At 44.4% G+C, this 21,309-nt stretch overlaps 1 protein-coding gene across 1 annotated transcript; it reads right to left on the reverse strand.

Annotated features, from left to right (window-relative positions):
- Positions 1–3,010: 3,010 nt before the first annotated feature.
- LOC146009727 (natural killer cells antigen CD94-like) lies at positions 3,011–21,066 on the reverse strand. The gene is made up of 6 exons (XM_083150187.1): positions 20,979–21,066; positions 16,492–16,605; positions 12,673–12,780; positions 8,639–8,787; positions 7,212–7,318; positions 3,011–4,201 (listed from the first exon to the last, which is right to left on the reverse strand). Exons 1-6 carry the CDS (start codon positions 21,064–21,066, stop codon positions 4,066–4,068), a joined length of 702 nt encoding a protein of 233 aa, XP_083006313.1. The 3' UTR covers positions 3,011–4,065.
- Positions 21,067–21,309: the final 243 nt, after the last annotated feature.

Below are 21,309 nucleotides of genomic sequence, written 5' to 3' on the forward strand. Positions count from 1 at the left end.
GCAACGAGCATGGAACCCCTGGCAATGATCATGGAACCCCTGGCAATGAGCATGGAACACGTGGCAATGAGCATGGAACCCCTGGCAATGAGCATGTAGGTAAGCAACACTTATGTAGCATAATTTTTAATAGGCATTTTGGTGTTTGGCATAATACGTAATGGAGATTATGGTGTGAGGGTTAACATGTAATGGGCATTATGGTGTAAATTTTTAATGTGCACCTTTGGCGCGCAATGCCCCTATTTATGAAGCATATTGTGCATTATTGCTCAATCTGGTATAGTGCAGGCATGTCCAAACTATGGCCCTTCAGCTGTAAAACTACAAGTCCCATCATGCATTGCCACAGTTTTGCAATTAGGGAATGCTAAAACTATGTCAAGGCATGCTGGGACGTGTAGTGGCTGGAGGGCCACTGTTTGGACATGCCTGGTATAGTGTGTATTTTAACAAGCAAGCAATCACGCACAGGGCATGTGAGCAGCGCTTAATAAATCTAAACCAGTGAATTGATAGAAAATATAATATTTTCGTGGCGGGCACATAAAAAATGTGAAATGGGTCATATTGGCCCATTTCACCTTTTTTATCATTTTTCCCTATGTGAGATGGACTTATTCAAGTCCATCTAATCTTGTGCCATTATAATGGCACAAGACCGACGCGATCCTCCCGATTTCAATGTTAAAAGATTTTTTAACATTGAAGTCTATGGAAAAATCGGGTGAAGCGGCCGATTTTAATTGGTCGCGACCGACCGATTGACCCGATTTCTGTCATTCAAAGGGAAAAAATTGTAAAAAATTGGCCACATCGTGAGGATCGTGTCCCTTAATTAAGAGCCACGATCACTCACGATTGTGGCCGTTCTAGAAAACAAGTACCGAATTTTGTCTCATTCCATGTGGCATAATGTGTAAGAAGCAAGTACAGTATAAGGGGTTACAATTGTGTTACATGATTTATATAAGGGGTATATGGTGTGGTAAACTTAGGTTACCACATAAAAGGTGCTGACATATTGTCTACCAAGTTTCGGTTTTCAGTATTTTTTATGACTGGAGTGCCGCCTCACCCCGCAAGTATTTTAGAACATCGGCGTCCTGCGGGTGCACCTTTGGAGTGCACCCGCCAATATATCTCCCTGCTTTTTTCTTATGCCAGCCCCCTGCCTTTTCCAGGCATATATAATTAGTTGAAAGTATTTACACAAATAGAGACACACCCATGAGCAGACCACCCAACCAGAACACTGGTCACCCCCCCCCACATTATTAGGTGCTGGCCACAACCCCTATTATTGCGCGTAATAGGCCCTTGATAGTTTTCAGCTCCAGGCCCATTTAGACCTTAATCTGGCTCTGTCTGTGTCCAGTGTACAGGGTTTGTGTCCAGTGTACAGGGGTTGTGTCCAGTGTACAGGGTCTGTGTCCAGTGTAAAGGGGTTGTGTCCAGTGTACAGGGGCTGTGTACAGGGATTGTGTCCAGTGTACAGGGGCTGTGTCCAGTGTACAGGGGCTGTGTCCAGTGTACAGGGGCTGTGTCCAGGGGCTGTGTACAGGGGCTGTGTACAGGGGTTGTGTCCAGTGTGAGAGGGCCTGTGTCCAGTGTGACAGGGGCTGTGTCCAGTGTACAGGGGCTGTGTACAGGGGCTGTGTCTAGTGTACAGGGGTTGTGTCCAGTGTACAGGAGCTGTGTACAGGAGCTGTGTCCAGTGTCCAGGGGCAGTGTCCAGTGTACAGGGGCTGTGTACAGGGGTTGTGTCCAGTGTGACAGGGCCTGTGTCCAGTGTGACAGGGGCTGTGTCCAGTGTACAGGAGCTGTGTCCAGAGGCTGTGTCCATTGTCCAGGGGCTGTGTCCAGGGTGACGGGCTGTGTCCAGTGTCCAGGGGCAGTGTCCAGGGGCTGTGTCCAGGGGCAGTGTCCAGTGTCCAAGGGGCTGTGTCCAGTGTGACAGGCTGTGTCCAGTGTAAAGTAAGGAAAATAAATAAAAGTAATAAATAAAATAAAAACACATTTTTGGAGGATGATGGAGGAGGAAATAGTGGAAGATCAGCAACCTGATAGAAGTGCTGAAGCTGCTACCACCAGTCATGACAAGGCCGATACCTCTTTGTATTTTTTGCTCTTTGGAGCATTTCTCTTTTTTTGGGATAATTTATTAAACTGCCACCCTGTCTGCCCCTGCAGTGCCGCTCTGCTTCCAAGATGTGCCAGGTTGGAAGTGTAAGGTCCACATGTATGTGATGCCCACTTCTGTCGCTTAGCTTAGTCATCCAGCTACCTCGGTATACCCTTTTGGCTCAACTACAGTAAATGAAAACAATTTTGTAAGCTGTGAAGTGATCAAAATTGACTAGAAATGAGTGGAAACTAATGTTATTGAGGTTAATAATACTTTAGGGGCAAAAACAGGCCCAAATTCTGTTACTTTAGCAATTTTTAGCATTTTTTCATAAAAATCCAGATCCAAAACCAAAACCAAAACCCACAAGGGTGGTTTTGCCAAAACCAATCCAGATCTAAAACACGAAGGGAGATCCAGATCCAAAACCAAAACCCGAAAAAGTGGCCGCCGCATATCTCTAATTTAAACATTTGTCAGACTGACCGTTGTCTGTATTCAAGTGTTTGGGAGCACATTTTTGATTGCTCTCATATATTTCCAGATTTCTGTTCCCACCAGATAGATTGTACAGATAAATATATGGAGTAGGTGTGTATCCTGCTTTAGTGTTTGTTCTTTATTCAAGAAGTGCAACAGGGCCACCTAGTGGCCGTCATTGACATATCCAGGGAAAGAAGTCTAGTGACAAAAGACAATTTGTAACTCCGGTTTTTAAACAAACTATAGAATGTATCATTCTAAATGAACAATTCATCAGAAGGGGAGAACTTAACCTTTAAAATGGTACATCATTTATCGGTTTTGGTTAAGTATGAAGAGAGATAAAGGGATCGTCACCAAAAATAACCTTCTAGAAATAATACATATGATTTATTGTAATTAATATGTTTAGCATTCTGTAGGGTTTAGAGCAATTCCAATATTGATGTTGCTGTTAATAACACTGGGTAAGACTTTACTTGAAATTTACGTCTGTTGTTGTAAAGCTATTCCTGTGTATTCTCGTAACCATACATGAGAACTACATGATTTTACTTGCAAAACATTGATATCCTTACTGAGACACAAATCATCTACACAAACAAGGTTTTGCTAACCACATACACAAGTTGTGTGCCTGGTCTATTTTGACATGCAAAAAAAAAATCTATCTATCTAGATATTTTTCCTAACACACATAAGGTGTAATATATGTACAGTAACATACAGTATTACCAAAATACAATGAAGCATTTCAAAATGTGTTCACCACAAAGTCTCTTGAAATGTATAATTACTAAAGATCTGTCCCACTATTTGGCTTAACCGCAGAACCCTGTAATTTATCGCTAAGTTTTGGATGCGACCATTCAGTAATTATGGCAGATACTGTAGGTGTACAGTCTGATTAAATAAACTTGCAACTAATACCCCTTTTACACTACCGCAAAAACCCGGGTCAGCGGCGGTGTAAATTGGGTACCTGAAAAAAAAACCAGGTCCATTTTCAGCGTAATCCTACCCAGATCCTGACATGGGGCCCATTTACACAACATCCTGACTGCAGTGTCTTGCGATCAGTATGACGGTTGGACAAGGGGGAGCACACAGCCTCTGCTGCTGTACTGTACAACAGACAGCAGTGGCATTCATTCACCATGCAGACCGGGACTAGAGGTGCACAGAGGCTGGGGGAAGCCCAGCAGCCTACCTTGGTGCTGGGCTTTCCCCCAGCATGGCGGTAGGTGTTCCTGGCACTTGGAGATGATGTCATCTCCAAGCACCGCCCCCTGCACCCGTGTGCAGTGTAAATGGTTCCAGAACGGGAATATTCTGGGTCTGCACCATAGTGTAAACGGGGGAAATCCCAGATCCGACCCGGATTAGAAGCATGTTCCAAATACCGGGTCGGACCCAGGATTTTGGTGTAAAAGGAGTATAATTTGAGTGTGATATTAAATATTGATAGAGAGATCTACAGGTAACCTCTCACAAATAAATTGTACTTTGTTATTACAGCTTTCGGAAAATATGGATGAGACCCTGAAAAATATGGCACATTTTCTTTCCTTGCAGTCTCTTTTTGGTAACCTGTATGATAAAGAAAAGAAAATAACATAACATAACATGAATTTGTGGTTCAAAAACATCTGCTTTTCATATTTTGTAATATTCATAGGGGGGGATGCTCTAACATCCGCACCCCAGCTCCGCCCCCTATCGCCGCACTTCGCATTCATAATTATCACATATGCACTAACATATGCAATAATTATGGCAAAGGACAGCTCTTGCGTTAAGAGCTGTCCTTTGCGATAGGGTCCCATGGGGACCCGGCGGCTCTGCCCTCCCTCCCTTACCCAGCGCTGCTGCGCCGGGCTCTCCTCCTCCCTGCACCCGGAAGAGGATCAGTGCAGGGAGGAGGAGGTCACAGGTCCGGGCAGCACAGCTCTGTGCTGCCCGGACACAGGTGAGAGGGAGGGGCGATGCTGGGCGGCGGGGGTCCGTGCGGGGTGGCGGTGGGTCGGTGCGGGGCGGCGGAGGGTTGCGGTAGAAGCCCATAGGCTTCTATGAGGCATTGCCAGATTTTTCTGGCGATGCCCCCCGCCAGGTTACAGCATCCCAAAATGCGGTAAAAACCCGATAACAGGGGTTTTACCGCATTTTTAGCTTAGAGAATCTCCCCCATACTCATTTTAATGCTAAATAGCAAACTTACAAAGTAAAGACAGATATCTCTACAAAATTGTTTATACTGTATTCAGGCATCCCTCCCAAATGTCCTGCACTTATGTAGTGATGGAAAATAGGGGCGTGACCTGCGGCCGTGGCCCCCCCACGAGGCCATGACCCATTTGACATAGGCCACGGCTCTCCACCGCATGAGAATCCTGTTTTTAAAAGGGAAAATGTTGAGAGGTATGTCCATTGGGAAATAAATCTGAGCCTGGAAATATTTCTAGAAGTAACCTCATATGGGTGGCACCAAATCAAATGTAGGCAAACCAACACCAAACTACTGTAGGTGGAATTACTACATCACCACACCTGTGTGGAACCTGCTGGTATCTATATTCTTGGAAGTGTAGTGGCCCCCAGACCTTCAAGCTACTGTGTAGGAGTCGGATTGGGATGGAAAACCAGCCCGGGAAGTTTATGGAAGCAGCCTAAATGGGGGTGGAGTCTGCTGAGGGGGTGGGGTCTGTGAAAGGGGGCAGGATGCCTACCTATAGGGTAGGTTTACAAGTTGCAGGCAGTTGTGGCCTTTCTTGCAGCTTTCACTGCAGTCACATCTGCAACTTTATGCTAATGCCGTTACACTGCCCAGGTGCATGGCCCTGAACCAAATATATAAGGACTGATCCCGCAGGAAACTACAAACACATTTGCACAAGCATGAAAAAAACGAACACATCTGACCCCCAGTAAGGAAAAAAAATCAATTTGTCCCCTACAGGAATAAACACATTGCCCCCTCCCCCCCGTCCTCCCCTGACAGGTCAAACATTAACCACTAGCCCACACAGGAATAAAATTAAAACACATTGAGCTTCACACACAAAAAAAAGTGTGGAAAGTGTCCCTGGGTTGGGGGTACTGTTGCTAGTAGGACTTGGGGTAGCATGGACAGTGTATGTACCTGGGGAGCAGGGATACTGTATGGTGGGTAGTATATGTCCCTGGGGCCAAGGGTGGTGCAGGGATACTGTATAAGTCAGAGGGGTATATTCTGGAGGCCAGGGGTTTGATCGGATAGAGACTATGGGCCCGAGGCGCGTGTAGTTATCAGGGTGTGTATTGTACAGTGAGGCCTGGAGGGGAGCAGGGGACAGGCTGTGAGTAGTAGTGGGAAGAAGAGGCCAGCTGGAGTAGTGGTATTGTGGATAAGGGGACAGGCTAGGAGCAGTAGTGGGAAGCAGGGACAGGCTGGTGTAGTCATACTGTGGATATGGGACAGGCTAAGAGCAGTAGTGGGAAGCAAGAGGCAGACTGGAGTAGTAATAGAGAGGTGATCAGTGCCAGAGGAAGCCGGTTCACCCCGCTGTCAGTGCGGGGTTGGACTGGCTCTGGAGGAGGGAGTCAACGCTGGACCCTGGGTCGGTAAGTATATTGGTGTAAAATTGAGGTGTGTGTGTAATAAAGTTCTACTTTTCTGTGTGTGTGTGTTTTATTTTAACATTCGTTTTACAGGTGGACTACAAGTCCCAGCGGGCTCGTTAATGCCCCGCATGCTGGGACTTGTGGTTTGCCAAGTCCCAGCATGTGGGGGAGGCCTGCTGGCACTTCTAGTTCACCTGTATAAAGCAATGTTATGTATGATTGTTTTAACCCTATCAGGCTGGCATCCAATGGCCAGGGACGCCAGTGACAGCCCCGGGCTTCAGCCCTGGACTTGTGAAGCCTGGGGGGGGACTCCGTCCAAGGCTGATCAGCCACGGTGCTCATGGTATGGCCGGGGGACCTTATGTAAAAAGTGTTTCCCAGCTGTGGCATGCCACCGTTGGCTGTTGGAGCCTGGTGCTGGTTTAAAAATACGGGGGACCCCCAGATTTTTTCTCCCCTGTATTTTTGGAACCAGGACCGGTCCAAGAGTCCGGGGCTGGTTTCAGAAATACGGGGAACCCCTACACTTTTTGTCCCCTGTATTTTTTAAACCAGGTCTGGCTCAATGAGCCCGAGGCTGGTTATGGTCAGGAGAGGGGACCTCACGCCATTTTAAATGAACTTTTACACATTTTTTTAAGACAGGACCATGCACAGATTGCAATGATCTATGTATGGTTCTGGCAAATTCGCCTGTCAGAACCTGGCCTGCATGTGTGGCGATTTTTAGTAACATTTTCCCATCTCATTAAAATTGTGATTTGTATACTTTATAATGGGAAAACATTTGATGCAAGTTCCGACGGTACTAAAAATCACACCCTCAGAATGTGCGATTTCGCCGTTTTTCGCATCTCATTTGTTGGCGGTCGGGATTCCGGCATCGTGATTTTCAATGCCGGGATTCCGACCCCCAGGATTTAGTACCAATCCCTGTAGCAAATATTATAAGATAACAGTGACAATACATTGACATTTCTAGAGCAATTTTTCGAACCTGTCTTCTGCTGTGTTATCTTCCCATTTCCACTGCTCACTTGTTTTTGAACATGAAAGACCGATCCAAAAAGGTAAAAAATTTGCGAAATAATTGAAAATAGCTGCCTAAAAATAATAAATAAATATTCAGTATATATTTTTAATATATAGTATAAGCAATACCTATTAACTTTGCATACATTGGGGGTTATTCAGACCTGATCACTAGGCTGCTAATTTGCCACGCCCTGCAAACAGGTTTTCGCTGCCCAGCAACAGTGATATCCCAATCCGTGCGAGCCTGCAAATTGATGTGAATGGCTTGCAAAATTTTGCAGCCATGCGATTACCTGCAAATCCATTGGCAAGCTGCTCACCATCGAATGATTTTTCCAGTGTGCAGTCTATGCGAAGCCCAGAACTTACTTGGCAGCTGCGATACAAACAGGCTGATTGGGACTAGAAATAACCCCACAGGACTTCCTTTCAAACGGCTGGACATGCCTGCATTTTCCCTGAAACTCCCTGAAAACAGTCAGTTACCACCCACAAACAGTGACTTCCTGTCAAGTGCGGCCGGGCTGCTAGTCAAAAAAAAAAGATGCAGATTTTTATAGCTTGTTGTTTTAGCGCATGCATACTGCGGCCCAGATGTATGCCCAGTCTATTGATATTTACCTGCCCAGTGAAATCGCAGCCGTGCGAATAGGTCTCAATCAGGCCTTTAGCAAACATTATCCACATCAATTATAAAAAGAAAAAGGTATACCAGTAAGTTACATTAACATTACACTGCATGTAGTGGTCTTGAATATTATTACTCCTCATGGTAGTGTCCCCTATTCATGTTATGTGATACAGAAAATATGCAATTTAAGCAATTGGCGAGTGCTGGCAGGTTCTAGGACCAGCAGTGGCATTGCCAGGGCTACACCCCTCTTCCAGAGGCCATGCCCACCCATCCAGAAGCTCCACCCCCCTTCAGGCCAGCCACACCTTCGAGGTGGCAGGTCCCGATTTGAGCTTTACAAGATTTAGGAGCAGGGCTTAAAGTGGACATGCAGAGGTGGGGGAACTAATTTCTTTATGCCATCTAATTACTCCACCTCCTCTCCCCCCCATTAGGCAGAGACAGGGCCAGTGGTAGGGTTTTTGGCATCCTCCTGCAAGCTAGATTGCTTTTCTGTGAGAATTACTGTGCAGGGCCAATGTGGAGGTTAAAATGTTCCACCTCGCCATTCTAGGTGGTGGAACTCAGTTTCACCCTGTTCCCCCTCACTTTAACCCCTGGTTAGGATATGCTTTCAGTGTCCAATCACTTTTGGTTACATATATTGTTCTTAAATGCTGCATTTAAGTACAGCATCACGGTCAGCAGCAGCCCCTCTCCTACACTGAGGTAGGAGCCAAAGCTGATATAAACCCATTATTCAATGTGCTTCTTACCTGTTCATTGTCGGTTTTTGGTAATATAAGAGTGGAGTTTTGAGTGGAGCAATATGCCTGTGAATCCTGCCACGATAACATAAGCTGTGGTTTAAAGTAACATTTTCCATTGGCTAGGAACCAGTTAACTGGGCAAAGCAGACATGGTTCTAAAATTAAAAAAAAAATTGTCAAATGATGCAAAATGTTAAATTGTTCTTCTGTTTACAGAATATGTTCCATTAAACATTTTTTTCCGCCTCTTCAAGGAACAAACATTTCAGTTAATACTGACTCTATTATAATTATTATTAGTATTATTAGTGCTGCAACGCATCCAGTACTTATGTGGTCTCTGGAACGTCGCTCAAACGTTGGGGTTCCAAATGTATCCAAGCCCTAACTTGGGTCTTCCTGTCAGAACATCATATTCCTACTGTCGGATTTCCAGTGTTCTGTAAAGCTGTTTCAGATCTGTTTGCTTGATCAAATCAAAGGCTGCTACCATTGTAACAGGAGGCTAACTGTCTCTCAGGCAAACAGCGGCCTGTTACCACGGTAGCAACTGCTGATTACATCAAACAGGCATAAGTAACAGAAACCCTGGAGAACGTCGCTACACCACGTACCACCCTGCCAGTGCGTCCACCAGGGGGTCCCTCTGGACCTTTAGCGAATTGGTGTACTTCTCCATTACAACTTGGCTGGAGCTGCTCTGCTGCATGATACTCAACAGATCTTATCCTGCACTGCTAACATCGCCGGCATCATGGCACTTAAACACAGTTGGCACACCCACATTGCTGAAACTGTTGGCACCCCCATATTGAGGATACAGGATTGGGATGGAAAACCAGCCAAAGAAATTTCTGGAAGCAGCCTCATGGAGGTGGGGTCTGTTGAAGGGGTGGGGTCTGTTGAAGTCCCAGGATCCCTCCTCATAGGTCCTGATTTTGAGTTGGACACAGCTGCAGTCATCCTTGTGTCTTTTCCTTTAGTTGTATTCTGCCACTTTATGCTAATCCCACTACAATGCCCTTCCCTGGTGTCATGAGCGAATTGGGAATTTAAAGTGGCAATTGAAATATTTTAAAAAAGTGGTGCCCTTACAAGTCGACATCACCAGCCTGCCACCTTCTACCCACTAAAACACCCACACCACCAGTCTGTCACCCTACCCACTCCCCATTGGCTCATAACTCTGCCTAGAATCTTCCAAGCGGTTTCTATTGCCAATCCACACTTGTCTGACGTGAACTGTATCTGCACTGTATTCAACTCACATTGTATCTGACTGGTCTTGTATCCTGCTCGGAATAGGACAGGTAAGGATCACAGGGTGGACAGAACTTAGGTTGACATACATTAGGTCGATCACTATAGGTTGACAGTCGACAAATTCGACATGAAAAAGGTCCAAGCCTTTAATGGTTGACCTAATCACTGTCGACCTACTGCAGTGATGGCTAACCTAGACACTCAAGCTGTTTTTGAACTACACATCACAGCATACCCTGCATCAGTTTTACTATTTTGCCTTGCTAAAACTGATGCAGGGCATGCTGGGATGTGTAGTTCAACAACAGCTGGGGTGTCAAGGTTAGCCATCACTGACCTACTGTAATGCTTGTAGACCTAATGGCCGCATCCTGAATCGGACCTGCCTTCTATCGGACACACACTGTATCCGGCCTGAACTGTAAACCATGCTGTATCCAACCCGCAATATTTCTGACCTGCAATGTGTTCATGTGCTGCTAGTGGACCGGGCAGTTTGGCAAATCCAAATATAAAACCTGACGATGAAGCAGAATCAAATCCAAATCAAGCCAAAATCTCTACTAATAAAAATTAGAAATGTAACTTGCTAAGAGTGTTTTTCATTTCCACCCAACCTCATTAAGAGAATTTGCATATTCTACATTGGTTAGCTGAATGAAAAGCTTTAATCAGGAGTAAATAGACATTTCTGACTAAATAGACCATTATTCTGTAGTTTACTAAAAAGTTCAGAATTATTGCACTGTTTAAGAAAAACTAATAGTACCTGAATATCAGGGCCTGATTAGAGGTTTCAGGAGCCTAAGGCTAATACACATCCTCTTGTAATGCTGCTCAGCACAAAATGTATGGCTCAGTGACTCACCAGTCATACTGCCCATGTGCATGTGACAAAATATATACAACTGGCATGTAGGATCTAATGCTTGTGACGTGGGAAGGAGACTTTGGCTTTAGGCTGCCTAGCTGGCAATGTAGCACAACATACATAAAGTAATGGTTCCATCCAGCAACATGCGGTGAGGAGCCACAGAAACCAAGCTTTCTGCGCCTCTCCTCAGTTCGTTCTGGGATCGGTATTGATCGGTTTGTTTTTCTGCCAATTACCCTGTATGCCTACCCTGTATGCCTACAATGACAGAAGAGGACGTGATCTACACCAGAGGACCGTGGTGAGTATGGTTTCCTTCCACAGGTACCCCATATGGATTACTATAGGACAGGTGGACGGATGGATGGATACCTACCTACGTGTCAATGTACTGTAGGTAAGTATCTGTATGTATGGGCTGTGTATGTAATAAAGTTTTACGTTTATTGTGTCAGTATGTGTTTATTTCACTGTTTTTAGTGTTGTGGAACTACAAGTAACAGCGGGCCCTTTAATGCCCTGCATGCTGGAACTTGTGGGTCTCCAAGTCCCTGCATACGGTGCAGACTTGCTTGGACTTGTAGTTCCACAGTACACAAAAGTTTTGTCTTTCTTTTACATCAGCCTAGTGCCCAAACACCTTCAGCCTGGGCAGGTAAATTCTGGGGTCCCCTTCATTGGGGGGATCCCAACTTCCCCAAGGTCCCAGCCCGAGCTGACCGGTCAGGGGGTAAATTCTTTGTCCGGGGGGACTTGTAGAAAAAGTCTCACCCAGCTGTGGCATTACCCTGCTGACTGGTTCCCGAAATACGGGGGACCTCTACTCATTTTGTCGCCCGTAGTTTGGGAATCAGGAACGGCCCTTGAGCCTGGAGCTGGTTTTAAAAAAATTCAGGGGACCCCTACATCTTTTGTTTGATTCTGTAAAGAGGACAGATTAGTAAATCCGCTGTATTTACGAATCGTATTTCTGACAAAATACAACCGATATCGTATTCTGTCATATTAAGAATATGAATTCGTATTCGTATTCTTAGTACATTTCCCCACTGAGCTCTTCTCTGCTCCTTCTCTGCCATCAGACTACTTGCCCCCTGTCTCGTGCTGGCTAATATAGCCAGATCAAAGGGGCTGGGGCGATGAAGTGGCCAACTGCGATTGGCTGGCCGTGGCAATTTTGAAATATTTTTTTTTTTACGATGAGCGACCCACTACCCCGCTGCCGATGCCAGCTACCCCCGCTGCTGATGACTGCAACCCCCACTACCAATACCCTTTCCTCCTCCCCGCTGATGCCCACTATCCCCGCCACCTGCTACTGCCATCACCAGTGCCCACATCTCTGTCAACCTGCTTATCAAACTTGTAATGATGAGCTGTCCTATCACATCTGTCTCAGTGACAGGGGCATGCTTTGATGTGGGCTGAAGGCACATCCCTATCATTGATGCGAGTGCCAGGTGCCGCTTCCCCATTGATTTTCTCTTTCTGTCCACGTCTTAGCCCTGCCCCCCACTGCTGAGAGTTTACAATTGTCAATGGAAGGCACAGCTCCGGCTGCCTCCGAGCCTCTCCGGAGTGTCCCACCTCATAAATAATTAACAAAAAAGATATTTATAACAAAGTGTAAGTGTTATAAATATCATCATTGTATTTTTAAATCATGTATGACAGGTGAGGCACTGCCTGCCCTGCCTCCCCCGACTGCATGTCCCTCAGTAAGATATATTGGCAAAGCAATCTGGCAGTAACCTTATTAACTTTAACTGAACAGGACTTAATAATAATATTAGAATTAGTCAAAAATTATCCTACTGTACCTAGACTAGCCACATTTACATTTTTAGAAGATTTATTTTTTGGTTTATATATTTGATCAAAATCATTTCATTTGCTAACATACCTTCTTGTGTTTTTTTTTGACAAAAGTAATTTCTCATGTTTGTCAAGGCCTGCGATACATTTTCAATTTTGTTATAGAACTCAGCTTGATTTCCTTGTGCCTGTAATACTTAGAAAATACAGACACCGTATGTTTACAGAACACAATAATATACATAAACTAACATGACAAGGAAATACACCATCACATAAAACATCTAAAACATGCATCTCCCTGATGTCTCAACATATATATATATATATATATATATATATATATATATATTTTTTTTTTTTTTTTTTTGGGGGGGGGGGGGATATATATAAACAGATGGGATTTTCACTTGGAATTTATTACATAGGCATCACATTTATTATCAGGTATATTATGCGGAGAAGAAAATAAAAATCACAGCGATTAATTGCAAACAAATAATACAATATTGCACTGTTATTATTATCAATACTTGCTAAATTACCCAAAATATGTAGTTACTAATGTTATCTAAAAATGTCTTGCAACAAGCATTTTAGCACATATACCCCCATATATGGAGCTAGCCATGCCCTTTGGGTGGAGCATGACACCCCTCCTCAATGGGGCTCTGTAACAATCAGATCAGGTGATCGATCAAATTAACGTATGCCTCCTGTTATGATCATCTGTTCAATCAATGTATGTCTGGTATGTTTGGTAAAATCATGCCGCCTGTGATTATTATGTGGGAGATCAGAACATGTCATGTATTATGTGTGTGGACTATTGGTGACCCAGGGAGTGTAGCCATCTGTGGACTCCTCTGGAGTTAGGATGTAAGATAAGATCTGAGACCCCTCATAAACCAGATTGGGGGGGAGAGCAATAGTGTCCAGCCAACAGGCCAAAGGTGCTCTGGAGCTCCACTAAATTACCTCTTATCACTTGAGGAATGTATAAAATCTACTTCAAAGCAGGGACAAATTCTTTATGGGAAAGATCCTATATCTAGGGACCTTCACTAGGCTCAGCAAGGGAATGGTTAAAAATCCAAGGGTGGGAGGGATGAGGGAGTCTTCAAGGTATAACTAAGACCCTTCTCCCTATAGTCAGTGTCACTACCTGGGGGTCTAGCAAGCAGGCTGTACGCGACCAGAGATTTCTTGTGGAGAACCCCCCCACGTCAGGATTGGTACTTAAGTGTAAGCTACGGTTCTGTCATTTTTCCCATTTATTTTATTTCTGAAATTGCATTTAAAACTCGTGTGTACTTTTAAAATCATTGTAAAATCTTGTAACTATTTTCTAAAGCTCTGTAGTATTTCTAGGAATAAATGATACATATTCTCAGTTCTGGTACTGTGTTCTTAAGACTCATTAGCCTCAGAAGAGAACGCTCCAGCGTGTTACCATTTGTATATTGTATTGTGCGGTCAGGTGCGAGCCAAGCCGCCCCTTGCGCAGTTTCAAGCGCTAAAATCAGGTTTTGGCTGGTGGCAGTGTACCTCAAGGAAAGGACCCGAGTGTCCTAAGTGAACCCCAGTCACGGCCGGAGCTGCTCAGATTGACGTATCGGAGCAGGCGACCGGTGGGTCCGTGACAGGCTCTGTGCAAAAGTCTGCTGCCAACGATAATCTCTCTGAAACTAGTTTTCAAAAGTGGGCAAGTATGACCTTAGGTCAACGCTGTCAAAAGGTTTACACAAGCTTTTGGTCGATGTAGGCAAGGTCAACAGTCGAAAAGGTAGACAGAGTTTTTTTAATAATTTTTGGGTGTCTATGTAGTCATACGTCAACATACTTCAGTAGCAGAAATGTATGGGGTGCTCCTGTGCTGTAATTGTGAGGTAACCGTGGGCTGACTAAACAGATGCCCAAAGATGTTGGGGTTTGTTTACCTAGATGAGGGTTCAATAGAAGATAGGATGTTTATATGGGCAACCAATCAGATTCTATCTATAATCTTCTAGAACAGTGGTAGCCAACTCCATTCCCCGAGAGCTACCAACAGTTCATATTTTCCAGACAACCTAGCTGCTGCAAAGGTGCACTCATTACTGACTGAAACATTTTAAAGATCCACAGGTGGAGCTAAATGCTTCACTTCTGATTCTGTGAGGAGATCTGGAAAACATTAACTGTTGGTATCTCTCGAGGACTTGAGTTGGCTACCCCAGTTCTAGAAGGTGCTAAACATATAAGAAATCGATTTTTATTGGTTGCTATGGGCAACTTCCCATCCTCAATAGAACTCCTGTCTTAGTAAATAAACCCTGTTTTGTGTTATGGAAGTGATTTGGGCATGTTGCTAAATGTGGTTGCAGTCACAAATGCAATATCATTCACATGGGGGGGGGGTGATGTGGATGAATTTGCAAGAAGCTTGCCAAACTGCCTTACTTCTCTAAGCTACATTATCAGCGTAGCGCCTGTTTGAATCCTGGCCACTCGCCAGCTGCCTTACTTCTGTAATCTACGTTATCAGCGTCCATAAACAAGTATCACGCAGTTAGTCATAAGTAGCGTAGTGTAGTCAGCGTAGGCAATACTGTTCTCGCGACTAGCTTAGTCATCGTATTTACTGAAAAGCGTCTAGCGTCCAGTTTTAGTCATCATAGTCAGAATTAGCGTCCCTGTCAGAAACAGCGTCTAGTTCTCGCGGCTAAGTCAGTCAGCTGGTAGATTGAGCGATATGCAATTAGCGTAGTCTGTCAGCTGTTGCGTAGTCAGTCAGCTGGTAGATTGCTAACAAGTAGGTCATCAAAATTTAGACGCTGTAGCTTCTTAATTTAGACGCGAACAAAGGGTTCATCTAAATTTAGATGCTCTAGCATCTAAATTTAGTTGGGTATAGGGGTACATAGGGGTGTAGTGTGCAAAACACTATTAAACCTGTTAACAATGACACTTGTCGACATAACAGCTATCAACCTTGTGTATTCCACTATCCATGGCCGCCCAAAGCGTGGCGAGTGCACGCGGTACGCGTCCTCCGACCTTTTCATACCCCCACTATCCATGTCGGTGTGGAGTTGATTATACATAGTGTGGCGAGTGCAGTGAGCCACCAAGCCCGAAGCGCTCACCACGCTTCGGGCTCAGTGGCTCACTGCACTCGCCACACTACAGTATATAAAATCAACTCCATGCCAACGTGGATAGTGGGGGTATGAAATGGTCGGTAGGACGCATACCGCGTGCACTCGCCACGCTTCGGGCTGCCATGGATAGTGGAATACACAAGGTCGATAGCTGTTACGTCGACAAGTGTCATTGTTAACAGGTTTAATAGTGTTTTGCACACTGCACCCCTATGTACCCCTATACCCAAATAAATTTAGATGCTAGAGCATCTAAATTTAGATGAACCCTTTGTTAGCGTCTAAATTAAGAAGCTACAGCGTCTAAATTTTGATGACCCCTTTGTTAGCACGGTGTGCCACAATGACTTGTCAGCGTTGGGCCGCTGCGGAGTCAGCGTAATGCTGCTGCCAGTGCTACGCTGATAACATAGCTTAGAGAAGTAAGGCAGCCTGGATTGCCGGGGTGTCTACTTTAGACGCCCTTTTGTTAGCGGTGTGCCGGGCTGTCTATTTCTCTGTGGAACTACAAGTTCCACAATGACCTGTCAGTGCTGGGCTGCCGCGGAGTCAGCGTAGGATGTTAATAACATAGATTACAGAAGTAAAGCAGCTGGCGAGCTGCCAGGATTCAAACAGGTGCTACGCTGATAACGTAGCTTAGAGAAGTAAGGCAGTTTTACAAAGCTGCCAAGATTCAAGCACAGAGTGGCGCGCGCAGCTGCCGTGAAACTAAACCGTACATTGTTACTATAATATTACATGTAACTGTTATTGCAACTTACGTAAAATAGTGATTACCATCAATGATCCAAGAAGAATGAAGACCAGAAATCCTGTTAAGAGGAGTGCTACCTTCTGGCATCCAGGGCGTTTAACATTATTATCATGAGAACCAACTGCAAGGTAGAAGATTGGAAAAATTATTATTTAAATAATGCAATCATTCCTATTTAGAAGAACCAAGGAAACAGTAGAGTGAAAGCCATCGTATATGCCATGATCTGCAATTGCCACTGTACGACTATTCTCCGATGGTGATTTCATGATTGGATGCGGCTGTAGTACCACCTGCCCACCAGAAGTGATGCTCTACATAGTTTTTTCTGCAGTAAGAAAAGTTGTTGCTCTTTGTGCACTTTGGAGCACAAAGATCAGCGCAAAAACCACTTACCTATTATCTCCAATAAACTGTTGGTGACTACTACCCATCTTGGGCCGACTCTGTATGCATTCTGTATGCACACCAATACAGGGACGTTAATTATTCATCCATACTTGGTGATTTGGGGTACACCTAGAAACGGACTCTCCATGATGCTATGAAAACGAATTATTGTGGGTGATTCTTTTAATTTTGTATATAGTAATGTACATGTTATTGTACTACTTTATTGGATAGTATTATCCTCTTCTGAATCCGCGTTCTCTTTTCCCAGATCCAGACGACTCAAAGAACAGATTTTCAAGGTCGGTAAGTATCTCTTTATTTGCAGGTTCTTTCTCTTTTGGGCATATATTATAAAAACACCAGTATAACTTTTTCTTTGCAATAATATACAGGCTTAGGCATCTATTATGCAGGCTAATTAAAAGTGTCTCCATGGTTACCGAGACATTGTAATGACATTCAATAATAAATATGCAAGTCAAACACAAATACTTTCAGTATTTCCTATAACTTTATGTTAAACCCTGTGTGGGTATACTATGCCTATTATATGAGTATATGTGTACGTACTGTATATACTAATTGTAACTATTGCCTATGCATGTACCTTTTATCTATGTTACACACTGGCTATTATTGCTAACAATAGGATAATGATACCTTAGAATATACAGTAAATTCAACACCAATTAACTCTACCCCTTTGCAGAGGGGCCTTCTACTTATTCAATAATGAGGTTAAACTATATTAATACACTAGGATACAACAGTTTATGATAGCGCCCTAATGGGCTGACTCTAAAAAGGTGCTATTATAACAGTTCTGTTCAGTTCCTGGAGGGTATAGTCTGATGCTCCCTATAGAAGCCACCTGTCTGTGCAGTACTAGTCCAACCCAACAGGTGGATACTAATTAATGAGGTTATCTCTATTTCACAGAGATGCCTCCTCACTGTGGTTAACAACAGCTGTCTGCAGTAGTCCAGGTAAGTTCCTGAGAATATTGCTGCTCAATCTGTAGACCTATATACTTCTCTAGTGACCACTTTGTATGTACTGTATTTACTTTTTTCGGTGTGCCCCACTGGAACTCTCTAACTTGCAATCCGCCGGCTCTGTGGACTAGCTGCAGGGATATCCTAACGCTGGCTTCGATGGGGGTGAGACACTAAAGCAATAGATCCCTATACTGTATGCTGTCGCTCTGGGGAGGCTGGTCCTGCTCTGAACGTGCGCAGCTCAGTGTGTGCTGTGGCTGCCGGGTTTCGACCTCTATGAGGCCCTCCCACGGCTACTCACGATTATGGACTGTATACGGTTGCTCCCTCTCTCTCTCTTCCACCCGCTGCGTGTGGCCGTCTCTCTCTGCTCCCGTTTTTCTGCGTTCACCGGTTCTCACTTCCAGCCGGGTACCCAGCTGATCTCTGGGCGTCGCTGTACCTGCTGGAGACGCCTCTGCTCCGCCCGGCACCGTCACTCCAATCGATGCTCCCCGGCTTGTAGTAGGCCGTCCTCCAGGACCCCGCCTACACCATCTCGACCGCCGCCTCCAGGACTGCCCACGATGGTGTCACACCTTCAGGGTGGACCAGCGCTATTGCTTCCAGCGCCGGTCACCGGAATGCAGCAGGAGATAGACCGGGGCTCGGCGTCCAGGTAATTATATGTGCGCCACACTTCTCCTGTCTCACTAGCTCCGTCTGTCAGCCTCTTTGCGCTCTCCCTCCGGAACCGTTACTCCAACGTTTTTTTCTTTGCCTTATATCCCCCTAGGGGACTCGCGCAGTCTAGCTTTATTGATCCCGGTCGGGACCACTTGCACGAGCCTGTCCGCGGGCTGGCCAGTCTCTAGCCTGTCAATTTCTTGGGTGCTGGGGATATGAGACTCTCCGATGGGCAGTCCCCACCATCTTCCAGCTGATGATGTTAAAGCATGCACCTTACAAGTCCCATCGCTTCTTAGTTCACTGTTACTCCCCCATAGTTATGTGTGCACAACAGTATATACATACAGGACATTACATTATTATTTTATTAAATGTTATAGACCATCCAATTCTCATTTAGATTTTTTAAACTCTTACCATTAATTTCCAGCGCTGTATACCTTTTCCTTTTTTGCATTTATTGAATATACAGGATTGACTATCCTGTTTCCATAAGCAGCTGCTAGAGCTACCACTCATAATAAGCGCCCCTGGGCCCAACCCCCTCAAAAGGGTGGTCCCTATACCTCTTTTTTTCTTGTGTTGCTCTGTGCGCCTGTGTTAATTCATTGACCTCCTAGTTTACTTGGCTGCTATTTCAAATTATCGCTGATACACAACTGCTTCGGAAAACTGCGAGGATCACCGCTTAACGTATCCCCTTGTGCCCACAGCAGGAGAAAGCATTCGATAATCGACGACCATCAAATGATTTCTCCTGGGCTCTCAAATATAATTTAGACTTAATTAAATATATAGGCTCCAGGACAAAGAGGGGGCAGCCGTCCTACCAGCACGTCACGGCTGCATTTGCATGGGAATGCCCAGTGTTTGCATGGGGAAGCCCATGAAATGCTGGGTATTCCCATGTTGGAGTGCCACCACCGCCCCTGTACGCCCCCATCCTGCCCACTTCCCTGTGTGAGCACCATGCTGACTGTGCACATTGGCAGAGGCGCCCGCACAGAAGCCCTGCACATGTGCATAACCAATTACGCGCATGCGCAGTGCTTCAACATCGATCCCCTGTGCGAACATACGGGGGACCGATCGAATTAGCATCAGGGCCATTGTTGCAAGATGTGGACTGTGGGGTATTAGGTATATAAAGGTGATCTCCCATTTAAATAAAGGTCAATGCTGCCAAGAAATTTTCGGGATTGGTCTTTGGAGTATGGCAGGTTGAGCGGGTCCCCTGGTTTGAGAGACATCAGGGATATATATAAAATCTATTATCTACTGTCCTTCATTGCCAGGAACGCACCCTCGATAGAAAAAATTCCAATGCAGAGTAACCACCCTCATGTCTTCAGGATGAGAGTACAATAGTAAAAAATACATTGTTTCCCCCAGCTCACTGAATGGTATAAGTAACCAATATTGAACACTGCATGATAATAGAATTCAAAGATATTGGTTACATATACCTGCACAGGTGTATGATATGCCCCCAAGCCAAGGTATACTGTATATAAAGGAAGGGGCCCAAAATCAATACAGCTATACTGTATAATGGAGGAGGCTTAAAAATGATTACTTTTTTAGTAGTAAAACTAGAATATCTGGCCCTCCTATTCTTTCTAACTCCTTATTAATAAAAATATCCCTGCTCTACAGAATATGTATATCTCAATGAATATCAATGGTAGAAATGACTCTATGAAATCCCTGTGCTTGTGTCATACTGTATACACCTTTTGCAATTTCCTGAACTGTCTGATAACTGTTAAACTGTCATTTCCAGACTTTTTGAAGCAGCATTTGTACTGAAATATTTTCTTTTCAAACACAAAATAAGGTATACTGTAATAAAAGAACCGCTGTACAATTGTTACAATTAGATATTACTTTACTTAATAATGTCAGCATTGCCAATAACTTTTTTTTTAGCCATTAATGTTTTTCATTCGCAGCTTTATAAATGTTTACAGACAAAAAATATTTTACTTACACAGTACTGTACCATGATATTTCAATATGTAAGTAAATAAAAGTAGAAGCTGAATTTACAGTTAGGATCCAATCTTCTTAGTTTGAAACTGACTTAAGCCCCATACACATACACAGACTATTTTAAAGCGAGGTCTTGAACAATATCATTTGAAAATGAGTTTGCTTAGTGTGTATTCTCAATATCATTAATGATGCCCCCCCCCCCCCCGCCCCTGTTGTCGGTGCTGCACGACCAATGTTGGGTTTATTGTCAACGATGTATGCTAGCAGTGGTGGCCTGGTGACGTCACTTAAGGATATTGTTAACAATTGCTCAATAGGTATGTGATGTCCAGTATCGCTCAACTGCGATTACTGTTAATGGTATTGGCGGAATAGCCTATAAGATAGTTTGTACAGGGATTTAGTTTTACAGACCAATGATGAAAATACTACTCCTTACCTGCTAAATCGTTCTCCAATTTCAGAGTAGTACATTGCCGGCTGGAGGCGTGAAACCTGAGGTCGGCATATGTCACTTCTTCAGTCATTGCTGCTTATAAAAGACAATGGGGAAACTGTGCCTTTGGCTGCTAGTTCTACATATTTAAGCAGCATTGCCACACTTCCCTATCCTGTGTGGTATCGATGATTCATTTATATCACACATATTTGTTGTGGTTTGATTGTGTAGTATGCATTCGGACACTGTTGGACTGATTTGGACGAAACCAATGCACGGTGGCTTGACTAGGTCCAGATTAGGGGTCCGTTAACTACAAAAAGTGGGTCAG

The sequence above is a fragment of the Crinia signifera genome, chromosome 6 (genome assembly GCF_055691185.1).
Source record: "Crinia signifera chromosome 6, ASM5569118v1, whole genome shotgun sequence".
NCBI classification, from domain to species: domain Eukaryota; kingdom Metazoa; phylum Chordata; class Amphibia; order Anura; family Myobatrachidae; genus Crinia; species Crinia signifera.

Coding starts and splice junctions, on each gene's coding strand:
- LOC146009727 (XM_083150187.1), bottom strand. CDS start 21,066: ATGACTGAAGAAGTGACATATGCCGACCTCAGGTTTCACGCCTCCAGC. Junction 16,606..20,978: donor ATTGGAGAACGATTTAGCAG/GTAAGGAGTAGT, acceptor TCTACCTTGCAG/TTGGTTCTCATGATAATAAT. Junction 4,202..7,211: donor GATAACACAGCAGAAGACAG/GTTCGAAAAATT, acceptor TTTATCATACAG/GTTACCAAAAAGAGACTGCA.